The 17,504-nt window shown below is 41.8% G+C and overlaps 2 protein-coding genes across 2 annotated transcripts; both read left to right on the top strand.

Annotated features, from left to right (window-relative positions):
- The first annotated feature begins 14,839 nt into the window (after window positions 1-14,839).
- LOC110924683 lies at window positions 14,840-15,928 on the top strand. Its single transcript, XM_022168677.1, has one exon. The coding sequence runs from the start codon at window positions 14,840-14,842 to the stop codon at window positions 15,926-15,928; it is 1,089 nt and encodes a 362-aa protein (XP_022024369.1).
- Window positions 15,929-16,205: 277 nt separating this feature from the next.
- LOC110924684 lies at window positions 16,206-17,186 on the top strand. Its single transcript, XM_022168678.1, has one exon. The coding sequence runs from the start codon at window positions 16,206-16,208 to the stop codon at window positions 17,184-17,186; it is 981 nt and encodes a 326-aa protein (XP_022024370.1).
- Window positions 17,187-17,504: the final 318 nt, after the last annotated feature.

Below are 17,504 nucleotides of genomic sequence, written 5' to 3'. Positions count from 1 at the left end.
ACTCCACCATTTTGGTGTTAAAACCAAACCCAATCAGCACTTTTCTCAAAAACCCCCAATCCACAGTGTCGTAAGCTTTCTGAATATCGACTTTAAAAGCACACCTAGGGGGACCCACATCTCTATGATAATTATGCATTAACTCTTGGGTTAACAGAATGTTATCCGAAATTTTCCGACCAGGAACAAAGGCCGATTGATTGATGCTAACAATATCATTAAGGGCACCTTTAATTCTGTCCGCAACAATCTTACTGATACATTTGTAAAAAACGTTGCAGCAAGCAATTGGACGAAAGTCAGTAACAAGCATAGGGGTCGATACCTTTGGAATGAGAACAATTAGCGTATGATTCAATTCCCGGAGCAGGTTACCCGTATCAAAGAAATCCTTAATCGCATTAGAAACATCGTTGCCAATTAAAGACCACGCACTCTTAAAAAAGGCTGCCGTATAACCATCCGGCCCAGGGGCTTTGTCGTTACCAATAGAAAACATAGCCTTTTTTACCTCCTCCATTGTTACCTGCCGAACCATATTGGACGCTACATCATGAGATAACATTCTCGGGAATAAATCCGGAGCCGGTTCCAGCGATATATCCCCTTGAGATCCGAAGAACCTTTCATAGTGCTGAACAAACGCTTTATAGACCATGTCACCTTCATAAGAAATCCCACCCGAATCCGTAACAACCTCTATTCTGGAAAAATGGTTTCTGGCTTTCAAAGAAGAATGAAAAAATGTCGTGTTCATATCGCCCGCAGCTAACCAATCCACTTTCGATTTTTGTTTAAGGAACCGCTCCTCATCTAATAAAGCTGCCTGTAACTCTCGGCTAGTTGAAGCCTCATCATCACGGATAGCAACATTAGACGGGTCTTGATCCATTTTTTGTTGAATCGCATCCAACTTCAATCTAAGGCTGTCGACTTTCTTATGGAGATTTCCTTGTTTAAAGAGCAACGACCTTAGCGGGTTTTTCAGCAAACGAAGTTTTTTTACGACTCGAAACTGGTGCACACCATCAACATGAGTATCCCAACATTTAGTAACAATCTCTAAAAATTCTGGTTTGAAAACCAGAAAGTTAGCGAACTTAAAAGACCTCGATTTCATTTTCATAGCATCCGGGAACGATAAAATACATGGGCAGTGATCCGACAGACGATATGGCTTGAAAATAGCCACCGAGTTCGGATATTCAGCTAGAAAAGATGTGTTCCCCATCACCCGATCAATCTTCTTAAGTAACCCAACCCCTTTCTTTGGCTTTTGGTTCCAAGTAAAATGAATACCTGACCGATTAATATCGACCACTTCAATGTCATCTACACACGCCTGGAACTCCCGCATACCAGTAGAACAAGAAGACGTGCCCATGGAGCTATCCTCTATATTCAGAGCTGAGTTAAAGTCACCCATCATAAACCACGGACTATCCGCAACAAGAGTTTTGTGCATCGAAAGTTGATGCCACAAATCCCTACGGGTCACATAATAATTGGCAGCATAAACAATAGAACAGAAGACCCTCCTCTTATCCAACTTAAAAACGAGTTGAAGGTGCATAACCTGATCCGACTGAGCCAAAATCATCACATCAAAAATGGCCGGATTCCAACCAACAATGATTCTAGTGCCTTTATCACAACACCTACCATTCGACGTCCAATCCCACGAGCGGAACACGGACTTACACACACTCGCCAAATTAGCAACATTAACATGGGATTCTAAGATAGCACACAGACTCAACTTATAATCTTTAACAGCCTGCCGAACCTCCATTTGTTTAAGCGGGCGGTTCAACCCCCTTATGTTCCAAACCGCGAGACTAATCATCAGCAACTACCTGAGAAGGAGTGCTTGCCCCTTTTTTGCTCTGAATTTTACACGTCCCTTGCAGAATGAACTCATCCATTTCGTTGTAAACTTCTTCAACTTCATTATCCGAATCCTCCAGGGCCGAACCCGAGGATTTCTTGCTCGTACCTTCTCCCGAATCAACTTGGTTTAACACATCAAAAGGGTTGCTCACTTTAATTGGCACCGAAGTAGACCCAATATTACCTTTCAGCTGAGGTTTTGGGGCAACCGGACGATATTCAAATTTGCTTTTCTGTTTGTTCACCGGAATACCCTGTTTTCTAGCAACTTTCTTACCATGAACTTCAGTATACCCATCCTGATCAACAATCGGAACCTTTTTCATATGCGTATTCTTTTGAATATTACGATTCGGCACATCATTCCTAGTAGTTTTCACCGGTCTTTTTGGGCACAAATCAGCCGTATGACCAAAGACACAACATGTGGGGCAACGGTGCGGACACCATTCATACTCCACATACATAGTTTCTTTAATAAAACCCTCCCCTTCCGGTTCAGGTATCGCCATAGTAATCTCTTCACGAAACTCCTTATCAGCTGAAATTTCCACCAACGCTCTAGCATAGCTGCTACGACCCCACAAATCAGTACACATAGAAGTTGTAAAAGAATCCAGCATTTTAGGCTCCCCGATTGTTGTAGCTATCAGACTAAGACCATCTTCCGTGTATGCCGCAATCGGAACCTCATGAATTTTAACCCAAACCTGCACATTCTTAACTTCTTTCTTTTCTAATTTGGTCGTGGGGGTCCATGTGTTAAGAAACAGCGGTTGCGACCTGATAATCCACGGACCATCCTTGAGAACATTCAACATCCCACCTTCATCATTAAACTTAAAGAAGAAAAAGCCATTAGCATTCATCATCGTTTTCTGTAGACCATATTTCTTCCAATTAACTTTAACATAATAGTCAACAACCGGGAAAGCAACCCGGTCCCCCAAAAAATACCCGTAAATAGTATTAGACAACTTCTCCTGAACAGTACGGACAGATTATTTGGGTAGCAAGATATCACATCCTTCATGCACAGCCGGACTCGCCAACGAACGGAAATTAACTTTCTGCCCACTACTAGCCGCAACCGAATCCGCATAAGACTTCGGTGTAGAACTACTACTCTGACCATTACAAGAACCCTGAACAACATGAGCAGCCCTAGAATCAACCGGATTGAATGTGACCCCTTTACCAGCCGAATTAGGGTTTGCATGGGGCGCCCCCATAGCCGATACAAAGTTCACTCCACATGCAGGATCAGCATTCAACTCTACCGGCTTAGATATCTCAATCAAACCATCAATAACCGAAGTATTATTAGTTGAATACATACCTCGTCTCAGAATCCGATTATTACCCTTAATGTTTGTCACTCGCAACCCAATACCACGAACTGGTGGTGTTTTCTCATCCGTCCCCGGAATGGCAGCCTCCTGCAACGGCTTAGAACGATCATTCATGACAACAGCAGCAACTCTCTCGTGAAACCAAAAGAAAACAAACCATGCACCCGTATACCGAGAACCCTAAAGCCGCAACCAGCAACGAAAGTCAAGAAGAAACAAAACCCTAATCCTTTAAACCCTAAAAACCAATCTCAACCCTTAATCGATTAACCCAGAGTTATCAATCTAGCTAAATTAGTCACAGCTAACCGCAATCAATAACAACCAGGGTAATAAATCAGAGAATCGAATAAGTTTTCTAGGGCAGCGATTTGAAAGAACAAGAAAAAACCCTAGTTTTGGATCGATCACAAATGCTAACAGATTCGTTATAATGTTTTGAAAACAAAACACTAATCACAGACTGTTATACATAAGATTACGAAGAAAAACTGAAGGATTCATGGAGATGAGCAAAAAATCGCCTAGTTCACCTTTTGAATTGGTTTGACTGAAGCTCAAATTGTAATGCGGTGAACCGGCGTATCTTGTGGTTGTTGATGCATGATTTGTTACTTAATAATGTTGGACTAACTTTTAAAACTACTGGGACGAATGTATAAGATCCGTGAGGATCAAAACAACTTAACTATGTCGTGGTTATGTCGTGTCTTAAAACGTAATGTTTGAATAACTCACATCTAAAATATACTAAAATGTCCAACAATTAAATGCATCGATCGACAAGATATAAATGGGCACCAACTTCCGTCACCACTACATTTTATATTCCGCTGCGACGTTTTTGGGGTGTGACAAAAATAAATAAACATTTGATCGTTTTACCGATCACGTGTCTACCTCTTGAAGATCCATTTCAATTTCCTCCTCCTCAACGAAGCCTCGATAGAGTTTAAGCCTTTGTCCGTTTACCTTGAAGGGTACACCGTTTGGAGGCTTAATTTCTACTGCTCCATCTGTAAAGATTTGGGTGATGGATTATGCTTGATTTCTCAATTCATCTAGTTCATTTAATTGATAGAATTGATTTTTACCGGCAAGGTCTTGGTCTAGGTTTACGTTTTTTAACGCCCAATAGGCTTTATGAGCAATTTCTACAGGGAGGTGACAATTTTTCCATAGACGAGCTTATATGGGGTGGTGCCTATTGGTGTTTTGTAGGCAGTTCGGAAGGCCCATAAAGCGTCATCTAATTTATCCACCCAATCTTTCTTGTTTTGACTTACGGCTTTTTCTAAGATTCTTTTTAGCCCTCGAGTTGTTTCTTTGGCTTGACCGTTGGTTTGAGGATGGTAGGCGGTTGAAACACGGTGATAGACCCCATATTTTGTTAAAATTTTGTATAATTGATGATTGCAAAAATGGGTGCCTCTATCACTAATTAGTGCTTTTGGAACACCAAAACGAGAAAATAGTCGTTTTAGGAATCTTATCACAACTCTACCATCGTTGGTTGGAAGAGCTTCGGCCTCGGCCCATTTGGACACGTAATCAATCGCTACAAGAATGCATTTATTACCTTTTGATGGTGGGAAAGGTCCCATAAAATCCATATCCCAAACTTCAAAAATTTCACAAATAAGAATACCTTTTTGGGGCATTTCATTTCTTGTAGAGATATTACCTGTTGTTGGCATGCATCACAAGTTTGAATGAAATTGTATGCATCCATATGGATGGTTGGCCAATAAAATCCTGAATTGAGTACCTTTCGTGCGGTGCTTGCGACTCCATGATGTCCTCCATACGATCCTTCATGACAATGGCGAAGAATTTGTCTTGCTTCTTGACCATGGACGCATCTTAGAATAAGTTGATCGGCACATATATTAAAAAAAACATGGGTCTTCCCAAAAGTAGTGTCTTACATCGGCAAAGAATTCTTTTCTTTGTTGATGTGACCAACCTTTGACTAAAATGCCACTAGCGAGGTAGTTAGCATAGTCGGCGTACCATGGTTCTTCTGGGTATTCAACCATTTCCAAATATTCGGTGGGGAACTTTTCATTTATGAGCTCTTCTCGAGTCAACTCCAAAGCGGGATCTTCTAAGCGTGACAAATGGTCGGCGGCGGTATTTCGGCTCCTCTTTTATCTTTTATTTCAATGTCGAATTCTTGGAGGAGAAGAATCCACCGGATCAAACGTGGTTTGGCATCTTGTTTCTTGAACAGGTATTGGCGGCGTGATCCGTATAGACTATTGTTTTAGAAAGAACAAGATAGGAACGGAATTTATCAAAAGCAAATACTACGGCTAGTAACTCTTTTTCGGTTGTTGTATAATTTTCTTGAGCATAATTAAGAGTTTTACTTGCATAATATATTGGGTAAAAATGTTTTTCTTTTTGTTGTCCTAAGACAGCTCCAACTGCAAAGTCACTTGCATTGCACATGATTTCGAAGGGTAATTTCCAATCGGGAGCTATCATGATTGGTGCTGTAACAACCCGCGTTTTGGGAAGTCAAAGTACAAGTCAAAGTCAAAGTCAAAGGAAAAAAAGATTGCTAATTGCGATCTGTCACTCCTTGCTTAACTATGGATTGTACACCTTGACTTGTAATCAAAATTCTTCTATTTGTTTGCTTTAGTTGTATTATGTGGAGTATCTATTAATAATCGAGGTTTAATCGCATGTTATTCGCTTTGATCGCTTATCGCATCACAATCGCATTCGCAACTCGAATTATGCATTCTGGATATTGTTTTACGTGTGTGTGCTATTTATGTGTTACTTGTGCATGTTTTTTTTTGGGTAAAGGGTTACCCCGGTAAATTTTATAAATCAACTAAAATCAATACAAGGGTGAGCCAGAACGAACACACCTACTAGACTTGGCATACCAAGCCTAGGAAACAAAATGAAAAACAACCAGAACACACAAACCAACCACAAACAGCCACTGAAACAACCACACACAGACACAAACTAGACCCTACAGAACGATCAACTCAGCCCGGGTCTTCATCCGACGCCCTTGACGGGATTTTCCACTTTCTTAGAACACGGTTGAGGTCAGAATGACCTTTGAACTTGAAGCCCATCAACCGAAAACGCACGGAACTTTTAATCTTCTCAGATACTTGAGTAGCTGAACATTGCATCCTGGAAAATAATCTGTTATTCCTCTCTTGCCAAATAAAGTATGCCGAAGCCGCTAGAACCAGCTTGCTAACGATATGTTCCAAGTTCGTTGAGCTCGAGTATTGCTCCATCCATGCCAAAACTGAACTCCACAGCTCATTAACTTGCTTCATGTCCACCAACGATTTCACATTCATCCAAACCTGCGAAGAGAAATTGCACGCGAAAAAAAGATGATCTCTAGAGTCGCGGTCTCGCTGACATAAAGGGCAGCACATTAATCTTAGGTTTGTTTCACTACCCGCCTCCCAGACTTTCAACCTGTCTTGGGTTTTCAATTTATTCTTGATCACTAACCACAGCTGAAACGAGTGCCTCGGGATACATTGACTGAACCAGACCATGTTTGCCCAGCTAACTGTATTACTACGCAGTCGAATAGCATGCCAAGCTTCCATCGAGCTAAATTGCCGTTCGTTTCCCTCTAGATCTTTCCAAACCAATCGGTCATGTAATTGGGAGTTATCCCGACTAATAGTTAAGCCAATTAAAACTGGGTAAGTATCATACCAAGCTTGAGGCCATCTCCATTGACCGTTAGCATCTAATATATCCGCCACCGAAGACTGAAGGTTGAAACCTGCATTAGCAATGTGCCGCGGAGTGATAAAGTCCCTAAGAGGGCTCAAGTGACACCAGTTGTCACTCCATGCATTTGTTTGAGCTCCATTTCGAATGACATTCCATATAAATGGGCGGACCATATTGCGAATCCCTAAGAGTTTCCTCCAACCCCAACTTACGGATCCCCTACATTGGACATCCCAAAAATTCTGATGTTTAATTCTGTGAGCATAAATCCATTGCACCCATAGCGATTTCCGCTTGACAAGGATACTCCATAAGTGTCTCGTAATAAGGGCTCTATTCACATCACAAATTCTTCGAATTCCTAAGCCTCCCTCCACTTTAGGAAGGCAAATGTCGGACCAAGCCACTTTGGCTTTAATATTCCCAGCACTCCCGGCATTCCAAAGGAACCTCCGAATACGTTTTTCCAGCTCACTGACAACCCTAGCCGGAATAACAAAAACCGAAGCCCAATATATATGCATAGAAGACAGGACGGAATTGATGAGTTGAACCCTACCCGCAAAGGATAGCGTTTTTGTCATCCAATTATTAACTTTCTTATCCAAACGGTCCACGAGCATTTTGCAGTCCCCAGCATTTAACTTTGACGAAACTAGCGGCACACCCAAGTATCTTACCGGTAAGGATCCTTCCTGAAACGGCATTTCATTGAGGATCTCATCTTTGACTTGTTGGGGAACATTACAAAAGAACACTGTACTTTTAGCCTGACTCGGAACAAGCCCCGACATACCCGTGAATAACTCCAGGGCAGCTTTAACCTTTCTAACCGAATGAACACTCCCATGAACGAAAATAAAGAGGTCATCCGCAAAAGAGACATTTATAATTCGTTGCTTTACGCACTGCGCATGGAACTTAAAAGACGTACCCGAACGAGCATTCTTTTGGAGTAATAAGGTAAGAACTTCCATAACAAGAGTGAACAAGTATGGAGACATTGGATCCCCTTGTCGGAGACCCCTTTTTCCTTTAAAAAACCCATGGAGATTTCCGTTGATACTCAAAGAATACGTTGCCGTTGTGACACATGCCATAATCCATTTCACCATCTTCTTGTGAAAGCCAAACATACTAAGAATCTTCTCTAGAAACACCCAACTTACAGTATCATACGCCTTCTGGATGTCAATTTTAAACGCACATCTCGGAGCACCTTTGTTCAAGTGATAGTTGTGCATCAACTCTTGGGTTAACAGAATGTTGTCAGAGATCTGTCTGCCTGGGACGAACGCAGATTGGTTGATACTAACCAAAGAATCCAAACTCCCTTTAATCCTGTCAGTTATAATCTTGCTAATGCATTTGTAGAGTACATTACAGCATGAAATAGGTCGATAGTCAAGAACAGAATCCGGGGTATCAACTTTAGGAATAAGGGCCAAGATTGTGTGATTCAATTGCTTAAGGATCTTGCCGTTCCCAAAAAAATCAAGAACTGCATTCGTTACCTCGTGCCCCACTATATCCCACGCATTCTTAAAGAATGCTGAAGTGTAGCCATCCGGCCCCGGAGCTTTAATTTCACTTATACTGAACATAGCATTCTTTACTTCTTCCCGCGTTACTTGTCGGACCATATTAGCTGCATTCTCCGGATTAAGGACATTAACAAAAACATCATCCATATTCATAAAAGTAACCTGATCCTCCTTTCCCAAAAACGCTGAATAATGATCAACTAGAGCGTGCACGGCCTCATCCCCTTCAAACCTATTGCCATTCACATCTCTAATGCATTGAATTTTGGTACGATTGTTCCTGCATTTAACAGAATTGTGAAAGAATGCCGTGTTAGAGTCCCCCGCACAAAGCCATTCCACCTTCGATTTTTGCTTCAAAAAACATTCCTCATCATAGGCAGCAGTTTTGAAGTCATGGAGACACTCGAACTCCATTTTCCGAATATTCACATCCATCGGATTAGCATCAACCTGTTCCTGGATCGCATCTAGCTTCAAACGAAGCTCAAGAACTCGCTTATGAAGGTTGCCTTGTTGAAACAGGATTTTGCGGAGGTCCGGTTTCAGGTTTCTAAGCTTACTAACAACCGAGAACATAGCAAACCCATCAATCTTCTTCGCCCACTGTTTCTCCACACAGACTTTAAATTCTGGTTTTGAAACAATAAAGTTCGGAAACTTAAATGGTTTTGGCCGAGAATTGTTAGTAACATTAGTCAACTTCAGAATGCAAGGCGTATGATCCGAGACACGATAAGGGTGATAAATAACGTAAGCATCCGGAAACAAATCTAGGCACTTAACATTACTCATAACTCTATCAATTTTCCTTAACAAGCCAACTCCTTCCTTCGGTTTCTGGTTCCATGTGAAATGGAGACCATGACCCTTAACATCTACAAGCTCCGTCTCTTCAATACACTCACAAAATTCCCGCATACCTATCGACCGACTAGATGGCCCAAAAAGCGAGTCATCTGAGCTGAGAGCTGAATTAAAGTCCCCCATGACGAACCAAGCCTTATCCGAGCATAAAAGCTTATGTCTACATAAATCCTCCCACAAGCTTCTTCGTTCTTGGTATTTATTTCTCGCATAGATAAAAGAGCAAAAAAATACTCGAATTATCAGCTTTGGACCAGATCTGAGAGTGTATAACTTGATCAGTTTGAGACAAAATCATGACATCTACAACATCACTATCCCAACCGAGAATAATTCTAGTACCACGGTCACAGATTCCCCCGTTAGACGTCCAATTCCAACCTCTAAAAACATTTTTACAAACCCTATCCAGATTAACAACCTCCACATGAGTTTCTAAGATAGCACATACCGAAACCTTGTTATCAGAAAGCATAACACGAACCTCCCTTTGTTTCAGGGGTTGGTTCAAACCCCTTATATTCCAGGAGAGGATGCTAACCATGGAGACCGCTATGACCGGGAGTGCTTGCCCCCTCAGAACCCTTTCCCAGGTTGTCATTTTTCATAAAAGCCGCCATTTCCGTTGGAATTGTCTCCACTACTTCCTCAACGATCTTAGGTTGACCCCCGTTCTTACAGTTACCTGTTCCCTCCCTATCATTATCTTCCTTCCCTTCCATGTCATCTATCTTCGACAATGCTTCAAACGAGTTCTGAGTTTTAACATTACCACTCTTCTTATCATTAACATTTACATCCTTTGTACCAGATGTACTCGGATCAGACTTATTGAACTTAGGCTTGTAAATGAATTTTTGCTTTTGTTTCCTTGGAACCACTCCTACTCGTACCGTCTTCCTCTTATCCGTTATAAAACCCTCATCATCCACCACAACTTGTTTAGTTTTCCTGTTCTCATTCTTCCCACAGGTTTGATCATTATGCCCAAAAATGCAACATACGAAACATCTCTGAGGTTTCCACTCATATTCCACATTGATTACTTCATTAATATATCCCTCGTCTTCAAGCTTCGGGATAGCAACAACGATGCGGTCTTTAAGCTCATGGTCTGCATTAACTTCAATCAATGCTCTAGCAAAACTACTCCTGCCCCAGTTTTCCGAACACATATCCGCTGTATAACCATCCAACCGTTTTGGTTCACCAATCTTAGAAGCTAGCAAGCTTAACCCATCCTCATTATAGATCGCAATAGGCACATTATGGAGCTTCACCCAAACCGGAGCAGATTTAATTCCTTCTTTCTTAAGGCTAATGGACGGGGACCAGACGTTAAGAAATAACGGCACCTTCCTGATCAACCAAGGACCACCTTCCAACACTTTTTCCATACCCTCCTTAGTATCAAACTTAAAGAAAAAGAAACCATCCCCGTTCATCATGAGTTTATTAAAACCAAATTTAGCCCAAACATTCTTAGCATAGTACTCAACAACCGGGAACGGCAACCGATTACCCAAGAAGTAACCATATAAAATATTGACAAATTTCTGTTGAGCTTTGCGGATTACCTCACGAGGGATGACAACATCAGCATCAGGTTTTGTCTCTCCAGAATCCATCTTCCGGAAATTCACCTCTTTTTTTACTACAGCAGCATTCCTTACCCTATCCGCATATGAGACCTTAACGGCAGGCTCCTCTTTATTCCGATCTGCATCAATACTTGCCTCATGAACCGGAACCGATACCTTCTCCAATTCATCGATTATGTTAATCACTCTAGGTTCCTTTTGGCCGACAACCCTCCTCGGCAACATCGACGATCCATCAATGTTTAACGATTTAGCATCCAGACTAGCCCAAAAAGAAGACATATCACGCGAATCCTTTTGGTTCGGCTGGTTTGCATTGCTTGACTTGATAAAGACATCCCCATGCATCCTTTCAGAGAAGGACTGAAACCCTAGATCCTCTAAACTGTTATCATACGTATTCTCCATGCATACGAAAGAAAAAAGAAGCAGATGACCTAATCATGCAACGTGAAAACAAACTCAAAAACGACAAAACCTACGACAATAATGAACGAACGGCAGAACCCTAGCTAAGCAAGAAACGAAAAGAGAAACCCTAAAATCAACGTCAAAAGATTAGAAACCAGGATTGCAATCTAGAACCCTACTTAGAGGGAACGATAACACCCCAATACCTTACCCAGATCGATTGAAAATTAAGGAAGAAGATCAAGAACAAGCTAGGGTTTTAGGAGGTCTGCCAAAATCGTCAAAATCTCTCTTCGTGCTCTTTTATATAAGCAAGGGAACCTGTGTTACTTGTGCATGTTTATTTATGTTTTGTGGTGATTATTCGAAAACGCGATCGCAACTCTATCGCAACGCAATTTAATCGCAAATGCTAAATGCAAGTTACCTATGATGATTGTATGTTATAGAGATGGCTTCTCTCTGGTCCCATAGGCGATTTTGGCGACTTTTCTAAGAAACCCTAGTTCTTGATTTCAACCTTAATTTCGATTGATCTGGGTTAGGTATTGAGGTGTTGTCGATCCTTCTGAGTAAGGTTTCTAGACTTCTACCCTGGTTTCTAATCTTTTGAAGTTGATTTTAGGGTTTTCGTTTCTTGTCGTACTTCTAGGGTTTCTGTTGCTTGTAATCGTCGTGGTGCTGCCGTCTTTTCTGTTCGCTTCACGTTGCATGTAAGCTGTTGGTTATTCCTTGTTCTTGAATATGAATAATAATCGTGAGGAGGGTTTAGACGAATTAGGGTTTCGGACTTTTTCGGAAAAGATGCATGAGGATGTATTTATTTCGTCAAAGGGCCCTATGAATATTCAGGATGTTCGTGATAAGCCGTCTTTGTTTAGCAAACCGCTTAAGATCGATGGGAATCCTTTATTTCCTCGTCGGGGTGTGTTGCAGGGAGATCCAAAGATCATTAACGTTATTGACGAGTTACAGAAGATCACAGTTCCAGTTTTTTTTTTTTTTTTGGGTAAAGGGTTACCCCAGTGATTCTATTAAAATGCAACCGCAATTAAGTACAAGTAGTGAGGATGTGTTCCACACTAGTTCATATACAGGACATGCCCCATATATGTAAAACAAAAACAAAACCAAAGACCTATAATACCCCATAACCTAGTCTACTATACATCAAGACTCGACATCTAGTAGACAAACAAAGCAAACCACAAACACATAATCTCAACCACCATCATCAAAAATAAAGTGGCCACAAAACCGCAGCCCCTTCAGACGAAACGCAGACAATCTATCCATTCGAGAACTTGGAAGAAGAGGTGCTTGCCCCTGCTTTTGAAGAGAAAGGATGAGTACCCGATGTCATGAATGCACTAGTTTCGTTGTAGACTTCTTCGACCTCCTCCTCATCCAATTCCTGCCCGTCCCTCGAAGGTTTCTTCTCAACCCGACCCACGGTGGTACCTCCCTGATTACCAGCCACTCGACCCACCATGGTACCATTACCATCGTCATCTTTAAGACTATCAAAAGGGTTCGACGTTGAAACCTGGTTCGAATTTTTCACAGCCGAATTCGGTTTAGGTTTGGCAACTGGACGATAGACTACCTTAGGTTTTTGATTTTTTATATGAAGCCCTTGAGTAGTAGCTTTCTTCTTTTTAGCACCCACAACCTGAAAATCATCACCCTTTTTTCCATAATCCCCATTCGGAACAACCTGAGGGTTCTTTGGGCACGAACTATCATCATGACCAAAAACACAGCAAGACGAACACCTTAAAGGCTCCCAATCATATTCAATTTTGACTTCCACCTTAGAATAACCATTACCATCTAAAGATGGAATGGCAACAGTGACACTTCTTTTTAATTCAGCCCCCGCCTGCACTTCAATAAGAGCTCTAGCGTAACTACTTCTACCCCAAGATACAGCACACATCGTAGTAGTATACGTATCCAACATCTTAGGCACCCCTATCTTTGATGCAATCAAACTAAGACCATCCTCGGTATAAGCTGTTAGCGGCACATCGTGCATCTTTACCCACACCGGAATAGCTTTAATATCCTCTTTTTCTAGTTTGATAGAGGGCGACCACATCTTCAAGATAATCGGAACATTCCTTATCATCCATGGCCCATCCTCTAACATTTTATCCATCCCTTCCTTAGTTTTAAACTTAAAGAAAAAGAAGCCATTCGCATTCATCATCAATCTAGTCAGACCATACTTAACCCAATTGTTCTTAGCAAAGTAATCCACCACCGGAAACGCTAGCCGTTTACCCAAGAAATACCCATAGAGAGTGTTTGCATACCTGTCCGTGACTTGCTTAACCGAAGCCAACGGAATAACAACATCAGCTCCATCAACAACCTCAGAAGACTCCAACTCCCTAAAGTTCACCGTCACCTTCTCCTTCGAGTTCGAGTTCTTTACTGCATTTGCAAATGATAACGGTTCCGTCGTCACTGAAGGTTGCAAATTCCCATGACCTGCCAGAGCAGCAGCATTGAATTCCAATCTTTGCGCATATCTCTTGGTAGCTTGTTTAATCCCTTCCCAATCAGAAACCCTAGTTGCTGACCGCAGGTTTTCAGCTTCAATTGGAACTGAATTCTTAACCAATTCATCAATTATGTTAACATTACGAGGTTCAGTTTGAGCCGAGAGATCGTCAATGATTTTAAACCTTGCTGCAATTTCTTCAAACGTTGCCCTCGGTGTCGCATGAAGATCCTTTTGATTTCCACCAGAACCACTAACATCATCCATCCTAAAGTCCGCAAACCCTAGCAGCCGTCACTAGAGATTCAGCCAAGGAAAATCGGCTGATGAGATAAACCTTAGCCGAACACAACTAGGAAACCCTAGCCGCCTACACGATTGAAAACCCTAGCGCCGGTAATCAGACTTCGAACAACCACCAAGCAGAATCCAATCGGAAGCAGAATATGCAGCCGCAAACCCTAAACTGAACCAAGAGGAAAGAACTCTGATGCGCCGCAAACCCTAAACCTGATTATTGATTCTGCCGAGACCCTCTTCAACAAACCATACGAACTTGATCTGCCAAATAGTGCCGTCACCCGAAGAACAATCAGGAAAAACGAAATTAAAGAAACCGAACCCTAGAAAACAATGCTTAATCTGATATCAATTGATTGAACCCTAAAGAAAACGAATTCTTAGATACAAATCAATATCAAATCAGACCATGAAGTTGCTTGAATTCGTTTAGGGTTACTAGAAACCCCCAATCGCCCAAGTCGCCCTTCTCTAGTCTCCCTTCAGTTCTCTAGTCTCCCTCCAGTTCAGCCAGCTGCTGACATCGTTGATAGTCAGGATGATCAGCATGTTGAGCCGTCAGTACATGTTTCCTATGCAGAGAAACTTCAATCATCATTCCGGAAAAAGAAAGAAATTAACTTCCGACTTATGAAGCCGTCGGAAACAAGAGAGGATGCGGATGTGGTAATCCCTAGAGAAGTAGTCCAAAAGGCCCAGGATAAGCTCGAGAATGTTCTTTATGGTTATTTCTTGGGTAGCAGGTTGCCTTTTCCGGTTGTGGAGTATTATGCAAAAAATGTTTGGGCGAAGTTTGGTTTCACGAAACTGATGATGAATGCGGGTGGCTTTTTCTTCTTCAAGTTTGAGACTAAAGAAGGTATGCTAAATGTGTTAGAAGGTGGCCCTTGGCTTATAAGGAAGATTCCCCTATTCCTCAATATTTGGACTCCATCGGTAAGTTTGAAAAAGGATGGGATTAAAACGGTGCCGGTATGGATCAAATTGCATAATGTTCCCCTTGCAGTTTACACTGATGAGGGTCTGAGTTTACTAGCGTCAAAGCTTGGGGTCCCGAAAAGATTAGATGCTTATACGGCTGATATGTGTGCTGACAATTGGGGTCGCACAAGCTTTGCTCGGGCCATGATCGAGTTATCGGCGGACAACGAGTTAAAGGAGCACATTGTCCTTGCTATTCCTAAGTTAGATGAAGACGGTTTTCTGCTGGAAAAAGTTAACGTTGAATATGAGTGGAAACCTCAAAGGTGTTCAGCTTGTTGTCTTTTTGGCCATTCGGATTCTACCTGTCCTAAATCATTAGCTTCGAAGTCTAAACAAGTAACAACTGATGAAGATGGGTTTGTAACTGACAAAAGGAAAGTTGCTAGATATGGATTTCCTCAAAAGAAGCAAAAGCCGAAAGTTGTTTATAGACAAAAAACTAGCCATATGGGTCCTGGTCCATCCGGAACTAAGAATGATGAAGGTGAACGGCCTGCGGCTAAGGCAAGTCAAGGTGTTAGTAATAGTAACCTGAATTTGAAGAACTCCTTTTCGGTTCTGGATCAAATGGCTGATGGGGACCCAACTACGAGTAACAGTATGGGTGAGAGTTCATTTGATGAAGACTGTGTAAAGCATAATACAACTGAGATTTCTGAGTTTATGTGTGCGGGTACTAGTAACAAAAAATCTGAGGGGGCAAGCACTCCCGGTCAAGCTGGTGTCCATGGGTAGTATTGGTGCATGGAATATAAGGGGATTGAACCTTCCCCTGAAACAAAGAGAGGTTCGTCAACTTATCTCTGAAAATCGGCTTCAGGTGTGTGCTGTTTTGGAGTCTCATGTTCATGTTAGTAAGCTTGATAGAATTTGTAAAGGGGTGTTTAGATCGTGGGATTGGACCTCTAATGGGAGCTGCTGTTCTAGAGGTACTCGGATTATTGTCGATTGGAACAAGGATGTCGTGGATCTTTTGGTGATAGCCCAATCGGATCAGGTGTTACATGTGCAAATGCATATAAAATCTGATAATAAAATCCTGTTCTGCTCGTTTGTTTATGCTGAAAATAATTACCAAGATAGAAGGGCTTTGTGGGATGACCTTTGTAAACACAAGTGTTTCATTCAAGACAGACCGTGGGTGGTGTTAGGTGATTTTAATTCAGCTCTTTCGATGGATGACTACTTAGTTGGGCCATCTACTGTTCCGGTAGGGATGAGGGAGTTTTATGATTGTGTTCAACACAATCAACTTTCTGATGTTAAGAGTCATGGGCTTCGTTTCACTTGGAACCAAAAACCGAAAAATGGTGTAGGAGTATTGAAGAAGATTGATAGAGTTATGAGTAACACTCAGCTCCTTGATTTATTCCCAGATGCTTATGTTTTCTATCATCCTTATCGGGTTTCGGACCACTCGCCGTGCATTCTGAATTTGTTCCCGTTTAACCATAATCGGCCTAAGCCTTTCAAGTTTGCTAATTTCCTAGCAAGCAAGGGGGGATTTATTCCGTGTGTTGCCAAGGAATGGGCTAAGGAGATTCCGGGTAAAACTATGTTCTCGGTGGTTAAGAAGTTGTCGGCTCTTAAGTCTCCGTTAAGACGCCTTCTATTTGATCAGGGTAATCTCCACAACCGAGTGAAGGAGGTTAGATTGAAGTTGGATGCCATTCAGAAAGCAATAGATGACAACCCTTTAGACCTGGTTCTACGTGACTCTGAAGCTCGTTGTATTCAGGAATTCAATACCGTCTCGTATGATGAAGAATGCTTTCTTAAGCAAAAGTCTAAGGCAGAATGGCTTGCGGCAGGCGATTCCAACACGAAATTCTTTCATAACTGTGTGAAAATGAGGAATGCTTGCAAAAAAAATTCACAGTATTCAAGATGTTCATGGAAACTGGTCGCATGGGAACGATGTCTTTGGTGTTCTGGTTTCACATTACTCGAACTTTTTGGGTACTCAGGACAATGTAAGCAGGTTGGTGAATGATGATTTATTCTCTAATGTCCTTGATTCGCATGGTGCTAGTAATATGGTCCGGCAGGTTACGCGTGAAGAGATTAAAAGTGCCATGTTTTCCATAGGAGAAAATAAAGCCCCGGGGCCGAATGGTTACACGTCGGCGTTTTTCAAAAACTCTTGGGAGATTGTGGGTGAGGAGATAACGAAAGCGATTCTGGATTTCTTTGATAATGGGAAGTTGCTTCAGCAAATAAATCACACTATCATTGCTCTAGTTCCGAAAAGTCCATCGCCTAATTCAGTGACGGATTATAGGCCGATTTCCTGCTGTAACGTTCTTTATAA

This window comes from Helianthus annuus, chromosome 17, assembly GCF_002127325.2.
Source record: "Helianthus annuus cultivar XRQ/B chromosome 17, HanXRQr2.0-SUNRISE, whole genome shotgun sequence".
Taxonomy (NCBI): Eukaryota; Viridiplantae; Streptophyta; class Magnoliopsida; order Asterales; family Asteraceae; genus Helianthus; species Helianthus annuus.
This window is presented reverse-complemented; position numbering and strand designations above follow the sequence as displayed.